Here is a 15,169-nt window from a genome sequence, read left to right as displayed (position 1 = left end):
GTTTTGGGCTCCACAATTCAAAAAGTATGTGGAGAAGCTTGAGAGAGTCCAGAGAAGAGCCACGCGCATGATCAGAGGTCAGGGAAGCAGACCCTACGATGACAGGCTGAGAGCCCTGGGGCTCTTTAGCCTGGAAAAGCGCAGACTCAGGGGTGACCTGATGGCCACCTACAAGTTTATCAGGGGTGACCACCAGCATCTGGGGGAACGTTTGTTCACCAGAGCGCCCCAAGGGATGACGACTAGGTCGAACGATCATAAACTACTTCAAGATCGTTTCAGGCTGGACATAAGGAAGAATTTCTTTACTGTCCGAGCCCCCAAGGTCTGGAACAGCCTGCCACCGGAGGCGGTTTAAGCGCCTACATTGAACACCTTCAAGAGCAAACTGGATGCTCATCTTGCTGGGATCCTATGACCCCAGCTGACTTCCTGCCCTTTGGGCAGGGGGCTGGACTCGATGATCTTCCGAGGTCCCTTCCAGCCCTAATGACTATGAAATCTATGAAACTTTACCAGCAAGCTGTTGCAATACTTGACAAAATGTACATCCCCCCCTTTTTCTGTGCACAAGAATTTTCTGTGTTCAAATGGTGTTAAATATCCAGAAAAGAAGCATCCATTTATGGCTGGGAAGTCTATACATGGACAACCCATTCCCACATATTATTTACTGTAGATTCCCCACATTCTCCTCCCTCCTCCTCAAAATCCATTTTAAAGAAGTAAGGAATAAGGCTTTGGAGTGTGGATCTTCTTCTGCCCTCTGTTTCACTACCCTCTTGGGACAAGTACACTCCTGGGAATATATACCAGCACTTGCAGGCAGGAACAGTACTGAAGATTGTATAGCCTGTACTGCAGCATAGAGATTGAGATATATACACACAAATGCACATATATACACACACATATGGAGAGCAGATTAAAACTCCACACAGGGTGTGTCTACATGTGCTGATTTAAGGTGCATTAGCCATCTGTGCAATTTAAGGCTTATTAAGGGCATGTGTACTTTTTCTTGCCACGGCAGGGGTTCGGACTGGATGATCTGCTCAGGTCCCTTCTGACCCTACCTACTATGAAACTATGGGTCTACATGTGCTCGCCCTTAATGCACCTTAAAAATGGCAATTTTAGGCTATTCACGCCTAAATTTAATACCAGCAAATGCAGGTATCAAATGTATGTGGGAATAGTGAAAGCACCTTAAATCACATGTAGACACACTAAGGCGCATTCATGTTGTGTAGGTCGACGGACTTAGGACTAACTTTAGTCCCAAATCAATCCTCACACCACATTAATGTACCTTAGCGCATGCATGTGTAGCCTAAATCACTTTAATTCACATTAGGCAAATGTGCATTAAGTTGAAGCACATGTAAAAGCATGTGTAGACATGCCCGCAGAAGAGTAAACTGTGCTGGAAAACAGTTTTGATGATTGTCTTATTAATAAGTGTTGGGTAATTACAAAGCAGAGAGAACACGGCATTTATTACAGCTGCTCCGTCATTAAAAAAAAAAAATCTAAACAATTTATAAAGTTGTAAAATATGGGCACGGTCACCAAGTTGCTTATATTAAAATTAGAGAGATGAGCTAATTGATAAAATTTTCGTGTGCTTTATAGTTTAAAACATTGTCTAAGGGGTATATTCTTTCTGCCAAACTCTTATTAGCATTCGTGGAGTGCTATGCTTCTGTGCGGAAGAAGAAAAAAAAAAAAAGGTGGCATTTCAGTTTGGTTGGCGTTTTCTCCTAGTTCTGGTGCTGTGTCTCGGTAGGTCGTAGAAAGTTGGGGGTCATGCTGGTTAGGGGAGAAAAGGGTCTCTTGTTGGACTCTGTGCCTAAAGAAACTGATATGCGAGCTGATCTCTCCATGGCAACAAATGGGAATGCTAGAGCCTTAAAGGCTGTAAGAGCATATGGTTCCCAAGTTGAATGCCCTAAAATAACTGAAAGAGAAAAAATGATCAAGTGCCTTTTATTTTTTTTCCCTGACCCTATCTCCTTCCACTCATCCCTGCCCCCCTGCCACTTTTCTATAAATGTATGCACATTTTTTTCCCTTTTTTGTACGCGTGTGAAACACAGCACTTAGGAAACTCTGTCGTACCATCAACGTGCTTTGAAATTGCACAGGGGTTCAGAAAATGCCTATGCTTGTTTGTGTTTTGTTAGTATGAAATAATATAAATGCTTGCCCTCGCTCTCGAGTATCTCGCTAGCAGCTCAGTTGGCGTTATCTTATGTTCCAAGCTCTTGGGCTTCCCGCTGAAAGCAAGTGCTTCCCTGCTGCACTCTAATGCATGCCATACTTTAATGCAGAGATCAAACACTTTTGTACCATAGCACAAATAGCAGTTGACAAAGAAAGAGAGATTTCTTCTAAGCCACAATTAACTATATTGACTGCTCAGGCTGAGAGTTAATGGGGATCAGAGAACGCCCAGAAAATATAATCTAATTACAGCAATTAGCATTATAAATACATAAATTTAAAAAAAGGGAAAACAAAAATTCAATTTGGCAAATCACTGCTGTAAATAGGATCAGATTGACCAGCGTTGTATTTAATCAGAATCCAATTGACCTCTTCAGGAGATCCAGAGTAGTTGTAGCAGCATTTTCAGCTAGTCCTTCAGTGGGTTATGCCCAAATGTTTTCAGGCATATTTACTCCAAGTTGCAGTTCCTAGAATCACAGACAATGAGGGTGGGAGGGGATGTCAGGAGGTCACATATAGTCTAACCCCTGCCTTAAGCAGGACCAGCCCCAACTACATCATCATCAACTAGAGTTTTGCAAATCTCTAACAACCGCCTTTCACTGCGTCTTCAGCAGCCTTTAGTTTATTGTTCTGGCCAACAGTATTCATACAACTGTTAAGAAATGTCTGCCAGTGAAGACGGGTTGTGCTTTATTAGTTTGTCATCAACTGTTGCATGCCGGTTTGTACTCAAATAAATACAGCCAACAAGCTGCTACTATATGCCCACATCTAGCGAGGTGCGGTTCTTTCCTGGTATTTTCAAGTGTGTGCACACGCTTCTTTTTATAGAACTGAAAAAGCATTAGAAGTCCATTTAATCCTTTATAATACAGAGGTGTTTCACCAAAAAAAATTATATATTTTAGGGTAAATTCAATTTATTCAAAGCTCCAGGAAATGTTGGCATGTATTGCTCTTCACAGATAACTTCAGTAGTCACTGCTGCAAAGACAACTTTCACCAGATGTTACCACCCAAGGTAGCTCAGATGTCAGAAGAAAGAGCTCTCCGTCCTCTGTATCAGGAACCAGACTGGCTGCTGACATTAAGTCAGCACCAGTTATGATGGGGCCAAACCAGTTTACCCCAGGTGAAGTTCTCTCCCAACATCTGGAGCTCATACCATTATACCTAACGGTGACTGCTATTTTTGTAATGGCATCCAGCAGTTTTGTGCACCAGTGGGACAAGTTTCCCCACCTACCACTCCTCCAAAGTTTTTTAATCATAGAATGAGAATTTTATTCAGTCTCTTTGCCAGATTTTGTCCTTGAATTTACACAAGTTCAATCCCATGGAAATCAATGAAACAGCATAGATGTACTCAGGGACAGAAACGGGTCTCTACAGTCCTGCTCGAGTGCAATTCATGCCCATACATTGCTCAAGGCCTAAATCTCAAGTCTTACTTGAGGCTTTGATGAAGTTCTGCTTGGCATCAAACTCCTTTTCAACCAAATAGCCAATTTCACGTGTTTTCCGTCTTGCCGTCACCAAGAGTCACGCCAATAGGAAGTGTAACTCCGGTGATGCTAGGCTATGGTACACGCTATGCTAATGAGCATTCAGCATATATTTTAAACACAGACATATTTCTTGCCTTAAACTTTATCCACTCATGTCAGCTTCTTTTAAAGACTGTTAAAATGGTCATGCGTGGTCACACTTGGAGATAGGCTACAGATACAGGCAGGCTTGGACAGGCTAGCAAGTTGGGTGGATTGTAACCTGATGAAGTCATTTGACCCCAGTACTTTTTCCTGCCATGGCAGGGGGTCGGACTTGATGATCTGCTCAGGTCCCTTCCAACCCGACCAACTATGAAACTATGAAGTTCAATGTCGGGAAATGTAAAGTGCTCCACCTCAGGACAAGCAACCCCCAACTCACCGACAGGCTTGGCAGCACCAAGCTGGCTAGCACCACGAATGAAAGGGACCTGTGGGTAATAATAGACCACAATATGAATATGAGCTGGCAGTGCGATGCTGTATCCAGGGGGGCAAACAATACCCTGGCATGCATCAATCAATGCATCTCCAGCAAAGCCAAGGAAGTGATTCTTCCGCTCTTCTCAGCACTGGTGAGACCGCAGCTGGAGTACTGCATCCAGTCCTGGGTGCTGCACTTCAACAAGGACGTGGACAAGCTTGAGATAGTCCAAAGAAGAGCTACCCATATGATCAGAGTCTTGCATGGCAAGCCTTATGAGGAAAGGCTGAGGGATCTGGGACTCTTCAGCCTGAGGAAAAGAAGGCTGAGAGGGGACCTGGTAGCAGCTCACCACTACGCTAGGGGAGCACATCAAGGGCTTGGTGAGCAACTGTTCACCAGGACACCTGAGGGGAAAACCAGGAGTAATGGCCACAAACTCCTGGAAGATCAATTCAGGCTCAACATTACGAAAAACTTCTTCACAGTTAGTGTCCAGACCGTGGAATAAGCTCCTTCCAGAGCTGGTGCAGTCACCTACCCTGAAAATCTTCAAGAGAAGACTGGACGGTCACCTTGCTGGGGTCGCCTGACCCCAGTTGTCTTTCCTGCCTGGTGCAGAGGGCTGGACCCGATGATCTTCCGAGGTCCCTTCCAGCCCCTTACAATCTATGAAAATAACTTTAAAATCTCAGCTCTGGCATAGCTGCAAAAATCAGAAAAGCTTACAGCTAAGAGACCAACAAGCCCAACCCTATTGTCCTCTTGCGCCAGGGCAGCAGTTCACTACTTCACTGCATTACATGGACCTGCTTACTGCCCAGTGCTCCTGGGAAATAGCCATTTATCTGGCTAGTGAGTGGGAAAGGGAAGTGGAGATAAGGAGCCTCCCACATCACAATGCTTTTCATCCTACTCCCAACCAGGATTGCTTTCATCCCTGAAAAAAGTCAGGCATCTAGGCTTTGCGCTCCCCACCCCTTCCAGAGTCTGGATCTGGAAAGAACACAGTAAGAAAGGAGAAGGGGACCTCTTAACTCTTGTAAGAGTGGCCAAGCAAAGATAGTGACAATTGAGCCCTGGATTAAAGTAATAGTAGTAGTGGGTCGTGAATAACTGAGGTAATAAATTACTCGACACTCGAGTCACCCCGTTGTCTTTTAACTGAGTTCATTTTTCAACCTTCCACGGGTTGGGCAATTGCCATGCCGGTTCCTTTTCAGGCTGCTCAGTGAAAGACTCCGACTCAAAGTCAAAAGGCGAAATATTCAACTTCTATCTAACACCTCTCCGATTTCCGAAGAGTGCTCGACACTGCAAAAATGCTTCTTGCAAAGAATCCAGTGAATCTGAAGAGCACTCTTTCAAGTTAAACTGAATGCAGCCAGCTAATTATCTGGCTAGCAGTCAGAAATCTCAGGCTCAACATTTTAAATGAGAAAAAGAAACGGAGGTGTGATTTTTTTTCCCCTCCCTCTTTTTTACTTTCTTCTGGCCCTGAGGAAAATATAACGCATTTGCTTTCATTGACAAAAAAACCTGTTCTGTTCTAAGATTAAGTCCCCCAAAATTAAAACCCAAAGCACATCAGTGCTGCGAAGACCAGCTGCTTCATTCTGGAATTGCAGGATTTCCAGTAGAAAGCAAGAGACACCAATACGGTCTACTTGACCTTCCAGCTGGGTGGCCACTATAGGATCAGTGCAAATGTGATGAAATTTCACGCTCCTTTCTGCAATAAAGTAATGAGCTGTTTTGAACTGGCACCATCGCCAGTGCATAAAGGGATGATTTCAGTTAGTCAGGCTCTTGAGTACTCCACAGGCATCTACCAAAATGAATTATTCATTAGAGCTGCAATAAAAAACTGTCATGGGCATTTCACCCAGCGATCTTACCATCCCTTCTGTTGAGCTTTGCAAAGCTGGGGCTGTGAGCGCTCAGGAACTCTGAGGAGCTGTCAAAAGCTGTCGGAGGTAACGAAGATACTAACGCATCATCACAATTATCTAAAAAAACAAGAGAAACAAAAGAGAACATGAGAAAAAAAATCACGTAAGAAGCAGGAAGAACTTTGCTCTGTTGATTCTGTGCATTTTTTTTTTTTAACATGGAAAACAGCAGGATCTTTAATAACCTGATGCTCACTATTTAATAACCTGAATCCATGTTGTTAGCAGGACATCGACAAGGGGATTAGAAAAGTGTGAACAAGCAGCCACTTCAGTTAGACAAATATTAAAAGGCAGCAAATTGTCAAAGCTTTATTTCCCCTTATTGGTCTCTATTTCAAGGTCCAGTTAGAGCCAGAACTCAATGGAAGTGGCAGGTATTCAGCACCTATGAAACTATCAGGGCCAGTCCCCTACAGTGGGCAAAAGTAGGGCATTTTGAGATCAGGTTGCTTCCACGTCGACCTTGCTATGGGTGACAACTGGCTAGTAAGGAACACACTACTGCTGGTTGGTGATGGGCACAATACCCACGATAAACCCTGCCAACAGGCTCCCCAGCACTATCAATCCAGCGTGATGTATTGGATAGTGTGAAGGCAACTCCTTCGTGTTTTGCTCAGATATCAGACTGAATGCAAATACTTCTCAAAACAAGGCCTTTTTCTGTGGAAAGGCAACAAGAATACTCCCAACATAGCTCGTGAAATGCAGGAAGTCTCCTAGCAAGGCTACCAGGACACCATAGCATCCCTTCCAGTCTTTGGCCCAATACACAGAGGACAACACTAGGTTTCCCTTTTAGCAAGATGCATGTCCGAGATTTGTGCGTCTTCAGGAAGATTAAGTAACACAGCTCCTTACCTCCATGCAAGTCAGAAGACTAATACAGCACAATAATGGGACTTGGACATGAGGATGAAAACTTCTTGCACTGAAAAGAGAATCCTATGCCATAAAACAGAACTAAGGATCACACCTTCAGTGTGATAACACTAAACTTATGAGCCCCTAATGTTCAAATAAGGGTTAAATTAGATGAAGCAAGCTTGCTCTTTATCAATTCTGTCACATACAAATCTAAGAATACAGTGAAAGCTTTCATTAGGAGCATAAAACCATTCATTTTTAATTGAATCACCCAGGAAGGAATCTAATTACTAGAGAAGTAGTGCAGGTTAGCAAGATCTCGGACTCCATAAGGGTCCTACATCCCTAGAATAAATATATCATTTTGCAAGGAAAAAAAAAGAAACAAAACAGCGTGTTAACGATGCTTTAACATTATGAGAGCCAAGAAAGAATTAACAAATGTTACAGTAATGTTAACTCAGCCATACTGTAAGTTTAGCATTGATTCATACACGACTGAGGTCTATGAAGTGTTGGATTGTGTGTGTGTACTGAGCTGCTGGTCCATCCCTGGGACACAACATTGTCCCCTCCAGGTGGCTGTTGCTGTGCTCAGAATCCCTCTTGATTTCTCTTAACTTCTAGGGGGAAGTCTGATGGGCGATTGCCTCTTCAGGCAGTCAAGTTATTTGCTATCACCAGCGCTACTTCATTAAATGGGGTATAGAGCTCTTCTCTAGTCTCCCCCAACCCCTAATTTGTAGCTAAGGACACAAAGGAAAAAAAAACAGTCCCCAATTCATGCCAAAACAAGGACTTTATGCCCCACAGACAGACAACATAAAATAAACCAAATCCCATGCACATGCATACAACAAACAGATATAACTCAAAGCTATCCTGCTTTCAGTATTAAGTAGGCTCAGATACAAACCTAAACACTAGAGCTCTGTGGACGTTAAAAAAAAAAAAAAAAAAAAAATCAAGTAAGTGCAGACTATTACATTTAAAATGCAGAGACATGTCTACATGTTTCATTTAAATTATTAACATATGTACTTACTGGGCATGTCTACATATTCGTTAATGCGCTTTTGTTAATGTACATTAAATTTGGTACCTCTATCGCAAGGTACTAGAAAAAGGCGCCTTAATCTATTTTAATGCTCATTAGCAAAAGCACACCATTTTTGTGATGCTTTAATGCACATGAAAATAGGGTAATGCGCATTAAAGTGCATGTGTAGAAGTGTGTCACCTAAACAGCAGGTCAGGCAAGTGTAAACTTGTTGGTAACAAGTAGATATAGTGTTGAATTCTGCTCTTAGAGCACTGTAAGTCAGGAATAACTCCATACTGCCAGTATAATGGGGCACAGATTTTGGCCCAAACCTTGTAAGAGAGAGGGTAGCTTCCAAAAGAATAGTCATTTTTTTCTAGTAGGCAAGATTTATATTCTCATAGCCTCTCATCTCAGAAGAAAACCACTCTTTTATACTAGAAACCAATAGTAGGTTGTGGTTGTTACTTTTTTCTGTAAGGCTTGAAACAAATATCATCCTTAGAATGGGATCAGCTATACCAGGATGTGTCCTGCACAACTGATTTGCTTCACCGAGCCACACAATCATTGTTTGTTGTCCAACAGGTTCAGGCCCCTGCCACTCCTGGTGCTCCAGGTGCCCAATCCTGTGAGGCAACTGCAAACGGGGGAACTGACTCCGGGCTCACTGGTACGGTACATGCCGGGGAGCCCCTTTGAAAGCAGAGAACCTGGGCAGGTGTTTGCAGGGCTTCAGGGGCCCAATCCTGCATACCCTGAGAAATCTCACAATGACTGGGAAGAGTGAGCATCTACGGGCTGCTCATGCTCTCTCTACATAAAGCCAACAGATGTTCTCTGCAAAACAGTGGCACAACAATTTGTAATATCTATTGCCACTTTGGGGCACAGCTGGCATGACAAGGGACATGAACACCTGTTTGCTTGGGTTTTGTGACCCCCATAAAGTATTTACAGTGGCAAAACAGTTTCTGACCTAAGAGGTTTAAAGGAGGAAGAGGAAGCAGGGGTGCACTCTTCGAGCAGAGGTTAAAAGGGGAGATGCTAGTGTTACCGTCTGCCTTCACTGCACAATATAGGAACAAACTCCATATACTGTTCTCTGCTCCTGTTACAGACTCTGCTTCCAGTAGCCCAAGTGAAAACCTGAAAGCCCAAGTGATCCTGAAATCACCCTTACCGTTTCCTCAGAACTGCTTGAAATGAGCGGTGAAACTAATGGGGACATGCTCAAGTCAAAAGACCAGGTGCTTACTATAGAGAACCAAGCCTGATCTTAATTTCACCATCATAGCTGTCAGAACCTCACTTCAGGATTGGCAATCAGGATCTCTCTGCTCTACCAGACATGGCTGCCCCTCTTCCCTGCCCCCAATGCAACACTCAGCCTGGGGTACCTTGCTTTAATGAGACGACTTTGCAAAGTGCATCCATGACCGCTCAACAGCAGGTGAGCATGCCATTACTCCACGAGTAATGATGTGATGTGGCCTAGTTCACAGAGCACTGGACTGGGACTCAGGAGAACTGGGTTTTTCCAACTCTTTGAGTTGGTCTAATGAAAGATGTAGGATTTACCCAAAGAAACGTGTCTGCCTGGGTTGTATTTATGCCACTAGTTTGGCAGGTTACCTTGGGCCATTCTCTCTCTGCATCTCCCTTCCCCTATACACATATTGAGGATAAATGATGCTGAACTCCTAAGGTATGTTGAGATACATGGATGAACGAGGCTATGCGAAAGCTCGGTGCATCATTCAATCCTGGTTGCAATAAAAACTATTCCGATAACTATTGTGTATCTCATATGTACAATACACACACCACCACCTTCCCACCCACTCCCAGTGTTTAAACATAACGTTAAATTAGCCAAAAGATTAAAATTGTTTTGAGCAAAAGTTGAGCAAACATTGTAAATGTGCAAACGTGAATATTAATTTGGAGCCATAAAAAAAGCTTTGTTAGATGCCCTAAAATATACAATCCTATAACTACACAGGAAGGCTTAATTTGTTAAAGCAAGAAAAAAAAAATCCTGGTGAAAAGGGGAAAGTAGCATTTTACAAACTGATACAATAGCATATATCATAAAATGGCAAAAATCAATAGCCATCAAAATAAAAAGGCAGTTATGCAATGCAGATAATTGATAAGAGCTGATAAAGGTCTCCATGAAACACATAGACCAAGAGGGTTAAGGGTAATAAAAGAGAAAGTATTTCACAAACACACAATATCCTAACAACGGTACAGATTTAAACATTGGATTAGAAGGGATAGTAAAACTGGCAATTACAGTGGAAGACAGGAAATATTTCTGCCACATAGCCTGAAAGCAGCCAAATAATGCAATCATATCTTAAAGTGATAAGGAAACTCCTTCTATTCCACCAGAACTAGGGGGGAGGGGGGTGGTGAGGATGTTAAGACAGCCATAATTACACGTTTTAACTTAGTGGAGTTTGATAATCTGCACACAAGTGCATTTAAATAATTGGCCAAGGACATGTCTGAATCACTAATGTAGATTTTAAACATATCTTGGAGCACTGGGGAAGCTCCAGAGAACAGGAGAAAAGCTCAAACTGGGGCAACATTTTAAAATGGTAGGCAGAGCAAGTTATTCCATGTAGGTCAGCAACCCTGGATCTGATCTCATGCACACTCAATAAAGACTTGCAGATAGTAGCATAATTAATACTACTCAACAAGGCTTTGTGGAGAACAGATCTCAGGGGGAAAAAATCCAGCAAATTATGCTTTAGATATTTTTATTAATCAAATATATTTAGAATCCTATAATGTACTTTACTTCATCCTATATGAAATCTGGATAGCATTGGCCATATATGAAAATCAATATAGTTTCCACATGTATTTCCAGGAGAAAGAGACATAAGAGCCAGTGGTTGTAAGATATAGTTAACTACATTCACACTAGACCCAAGTCACTGAGTTTTAAGGGTGAGGTAATTAAACACTGGAACATCTTACCAAGAGACACATGGATTCACCTGCACTTTGGAGTCTTTAAATTGAGACTGAACATATTTCCAAAAGATATGCCATGGCTCAAGCATAAATTATGGATCTGATGCAGAAATTATCTGTGAGGTGCAGTTTAACATTATACATAAAGTCAGATTAATTGATCATAATAGCTTCTTCTGGATTAAAAAAAAATAAAATCTATGAATCAGAATGAGACTGTTAAATTCATGGTCTCAAACAGAGACCTCAAAATGTAAGTATGTTAAGCCAGTGCATTATTTGGCTGTGTTTCCTAAAGCCATGTGCCTGCCTTTATAAATGTTCACTAACAAACAGACCTTCTGTCACTAAACTTAACATCTACCTACTTACCTTGCTATCAGCTTTATTAAATTAAATCCACAAGATAGAAGTTCAGGTCTGACTTAGTTTCTCCTTAGGGTCATCCCTCACAATTACTCAGCCATGCTGCCTTTAAAGACAACCTGTCCCTATGCCTCCAAGAACATTACCGGCGAAGGGTATGCCTCTACCTCGGTAACTCAGCAGTGCACACTTGCCTCTTCCTAGAGGGTCAACACCTGCAAAAGTGGAAGGTGTTGTGACAGATTATGTTGGCTAATAATATTTCAGGATTAAAATTTGTTTGCTTCAGTTTCTCTGACTAGCTTGGACATGTGGAAAGAAAGGGTTTAACTGTATCTACAAGCAGACCTTTGGGAACCTGGTGACCTGCTCTACCAGTCAGGAATGGGCCATCAAGCGAGCAATGAACCAGTTTTCATAGCACCACACTATTTTAGCCTCAGCAGAACTAATTGCTTTTGCTGCATGTGATTTCATGTGTCCTACATCCCTTCAAAGAAGTAAAGTGCGTCTTCCGGGCTAAGTATAGATAGTCAAAAATCCCGAGCCTGAATTGATTCAATCTTCACAGGTTAGTCTAAACTGCATAGATTGAACCAATAAGCAAGTGAACAGACGTTCACTTTTGATTCAGGAAATGCAGCCGCATGCCTGCAGTGGCCCAGGCCAGGGCCAAGGGGCATTAGAGCATGCCTCCCTGCTTGGCTGGAGCAGACAGCTTGGGCCAAGGCTAACCCACCCACCCTACGAGGGGAGTGGGGGAGTTGAGGGGGAGGTACAAAGCATCCTGGGACGCTGAGGGTCTGTGAATTAACTTGAATCTGGAGGGGATCTGGGACAGCAGTTCAATAAACTGATTTAAACTAAATCAGTGAAGTCTGATACTACATCCATCCAGGTTTATTTTAAACCAGTTTGGGCCATTTTGAAAGCGGTTAATGTGTGCTTAACTTCTGTTGCATTACAGATTTGAATTCCTTTCCTATCATTTATACCAGTTTGTGTGTAATTTCTGTTGCTAGCCCAGGAGTTAAGCTAAAAGGTAGCTCACCAAGTGGCCTATAGATAACCTGGGGTCACAGCCAGAAGACCGGGTCTCAGGGCATTTATAGACATGCTATGGGAGATGAAAGGAGGCACTTTAATTAGCCCAACTCTCGGAATCAGGCTAATTAAAGCACCCAGAGCATCCCTATGCTGAAAAATGGTGGTAGGGGTGCTTTAACTAAAGCTCATTCAACAAACTTCAACTAAAGCTCCCCTGCCACCATTTTTCAGCATGGAGATGCTGATGCATGTGATGCTGGAGTCTGCTGGAGCACAATAATTACCACGCTCCAGCAGACTGGATTAATCAAGTCTGGTCCAATGTGTTATAATTACAGTGAATTGGAGCAGCCTCCCTGCAGGTGTATAGGTGCCCTCAGAGTCCAAGAAGCCAAGATTCATCCACTGTAGGAGCTACACCTCAGCTAGCTTCATGTGGTATTCCAGGGGAGTAGAAAATGGTCAACTCCATGCAAGTGCTACCCGAAGGATACTGCAACAGGATTTCCCAAGACAAGCAGTACTGTAGACTTCTACAGGATTGGCCTCCTTTAAAAACAACACCTGGTTCTACAGATTTGTATGCATTTACCAAAATTACTGGGTTTTTTTACTCCTGTTAATTCTTCAGCGTCAACACAGCAAAGACAAAGATGGATTCTAGTGCACTTTTTGCTTTGTCAAAGGACTTGTTACTAAATGCTGGCAGGTAGTTGCCCATCCAAACCTAGCAGTAGCAACAGAGCTGCCAAAAATGTCACTAACAGATTTGGCAGTGTCACAAGACCTTTATTACCAATGAAGCACTGAGGGGTTCAGAGTCTGACCTTGATTTGAATGATAAGCAGATAGAAGTAAAGGGGAAAAAATATCTTTCAGTTGCAATTCAAAATCAAGATCATTTAAATTTAGAATCTACTGAAGGACAGGAAATGAAAAGACTTTTTTTTTTTTTTTTAAATGTACTGTATAATTACATTTTTAAATCTGCTTGAAGTCCGAAGGCTGCATAAGTAGGAATTTGCTGGCACCTTTCATTTGTTATGAACTTCAGGGAGTAACTCTGAAAAATACCTCGGGATAGGGCAGGGCGAAAACACAGTTGACAAGAGCTCGTGGTAATGTTCTCAATAGTTTACGCTATATGTGTAAACATAAAAACCTGGCACCTCATAAATATCCAAATTATATCACACTTACACATACTGGTTTTCTATAACAGGAGATATTCAACTCATTATTATCCACCTTATCCAGCATAACTGGAAAACAGAGGTTGAATGGAATTCAATGTAGGAGCAAAAACAGGAATGGTAGCCAAATAGGTGAAGTACTTCTCTTGCCAATTTAAATGACTGTTGGGCTGATAACGGCCATATGGATCCCATCCCTCTCCCTCCACGCTTCACAAGCCCTATTCTCTATTGGCACATTCTGAACTGAATGCTGCATGGGGGCAGGTGTATTCACAGCCCCCTTGCGGTGTCCCCAGAGCTATGGTGTCTCAGCCCTTCCAGTAGCTCCCAAATTATGCTGTAGCCTAAAGAAGTGTGAGTATTTAATGGTGCTTTGAGTGTACAACCCTAGGCACCATTAGCTGCTCTGTCCCAATAAAGGCTCTGGCCCATTCCTCCACAAGCATCAGACACCCCAAATAGCAACCATTATCACAACTACCATGCCAGCTTCCTCGCTTTATAGCTGTTCAGCAGATTCACCACATTTGCCCGTCATCATCATAGTGTTCATCTCTTCAATATTTAGCATTACGGGCCCTCCACTATTAGCTTCTGACATAATCGAAGGCAAACAAGTTGGTGCATTGAGCGACTCCTTTCTAATGCAACCATTCTTCCTCTGGAGGCAGATTTCTCCTCCCGCACAACACTTGGTTTATGCTTCCACTCCCCTCATCTCTCCCTGGAGTCACTCTCATCTGTGATCCAGCTATGGCAATGGAAGCCCCATTACAGTATTAAGTTCCAGACTCTCTTGTAGATGTTCCTCAGCGAGAAATTAAAAGCTTCAATGGGAGTTTCCCTGACAATCTCAAAGCTCAGGCTTTGGCCCCTTTATTAAAAAAGTTACTATTAATAATGGTAATATTTGATAATAATGATGACCATTATTAATGAGTTACCATTAATAAATGATAATATCCTGTTTTGTTCAGCAGCAGATGTCAGAGCACTCAATGCAAAGGGTCAAGTATTGCTCCCATGGTACAGAGGGGGCATTGGAGTGGCTATGCAAATCGCTCAAGGCTACTAAGTGGCCCAGTGGCAGGGCTAGAAATAAAATTTACATTTGTTGAACCCCAGGCATTGCTCCATCCACCCCAGGCCATACTTTACCTTGCCCAATGAGGGGGAGGGGAGGGAGTAAGGGAGGTTCCTCTCATGGCAAATCTCATAGTAGGTCTTACCAGACCTACTGTTCTTTATTCCTGCAGCTGCCAGACTCCATTGTTTAAAGGAACTCTTCCCCTAAACAATCAGGGTCTGTCTACCATGACCTTAGACCACTGTGCACCATTGGCCAGGCCCCAGCATGACTGCACCGTGCACCATCAGCCCACTACGTGCTCAATGCTCACCGAAGCCTTGAGCCTGCCCCTGGCAGGGCTCAAGGCAATTATATCCCTCTGGGGCACTGTTCAAACCTCCCCTTTCAGCCTCATCCCAAG

At 42.8% G+C, this 15,169-nt stretch overlaps 1 protein-coding gene across 1 annotated transcript in view; it reads right to left on the bottom strand.

Annotated features, from left to right (window-relative positions):
• CNTNAP5 (contactin associated protein like 5) overlaps nucleotides 1-15,169 on the bottom strand; it is a 446,813-nt gene that overhangs the window by 318,594 nt on the left and 113,050 nt on the right. The window contains exon 2 of the mRNA XM_025203314.1: nucleotides 6,108-6,218. Within this exon, the coding sequence (XP_025059099.1) occupies nucleotides 6,108-6,218 (111 nt within the window). The remainder of the gene's footprint in view (nucleotides 1-6,107; nucleotides 6,219-15,169) is intronic.

Source organism: Alligator sinensis, unplaced genomic scaffold (genome assembly GCF_000455745.1).
Source record: "Alligator sinensis unplaced genomic scaffold, ASM45574v1 scaffold510_1, whole genome shotgun sequence".
NCBI lineage: Eukaryota > Metazoa > Chordata > Crocodylia > Alligatoridae > Alligator > Alligator sinensis.
The sequence above is the reverse complement of the archived record's forward strand: the minus strand, read 5'-3'. Positions and strand labels throughout refer to the sequence as shown.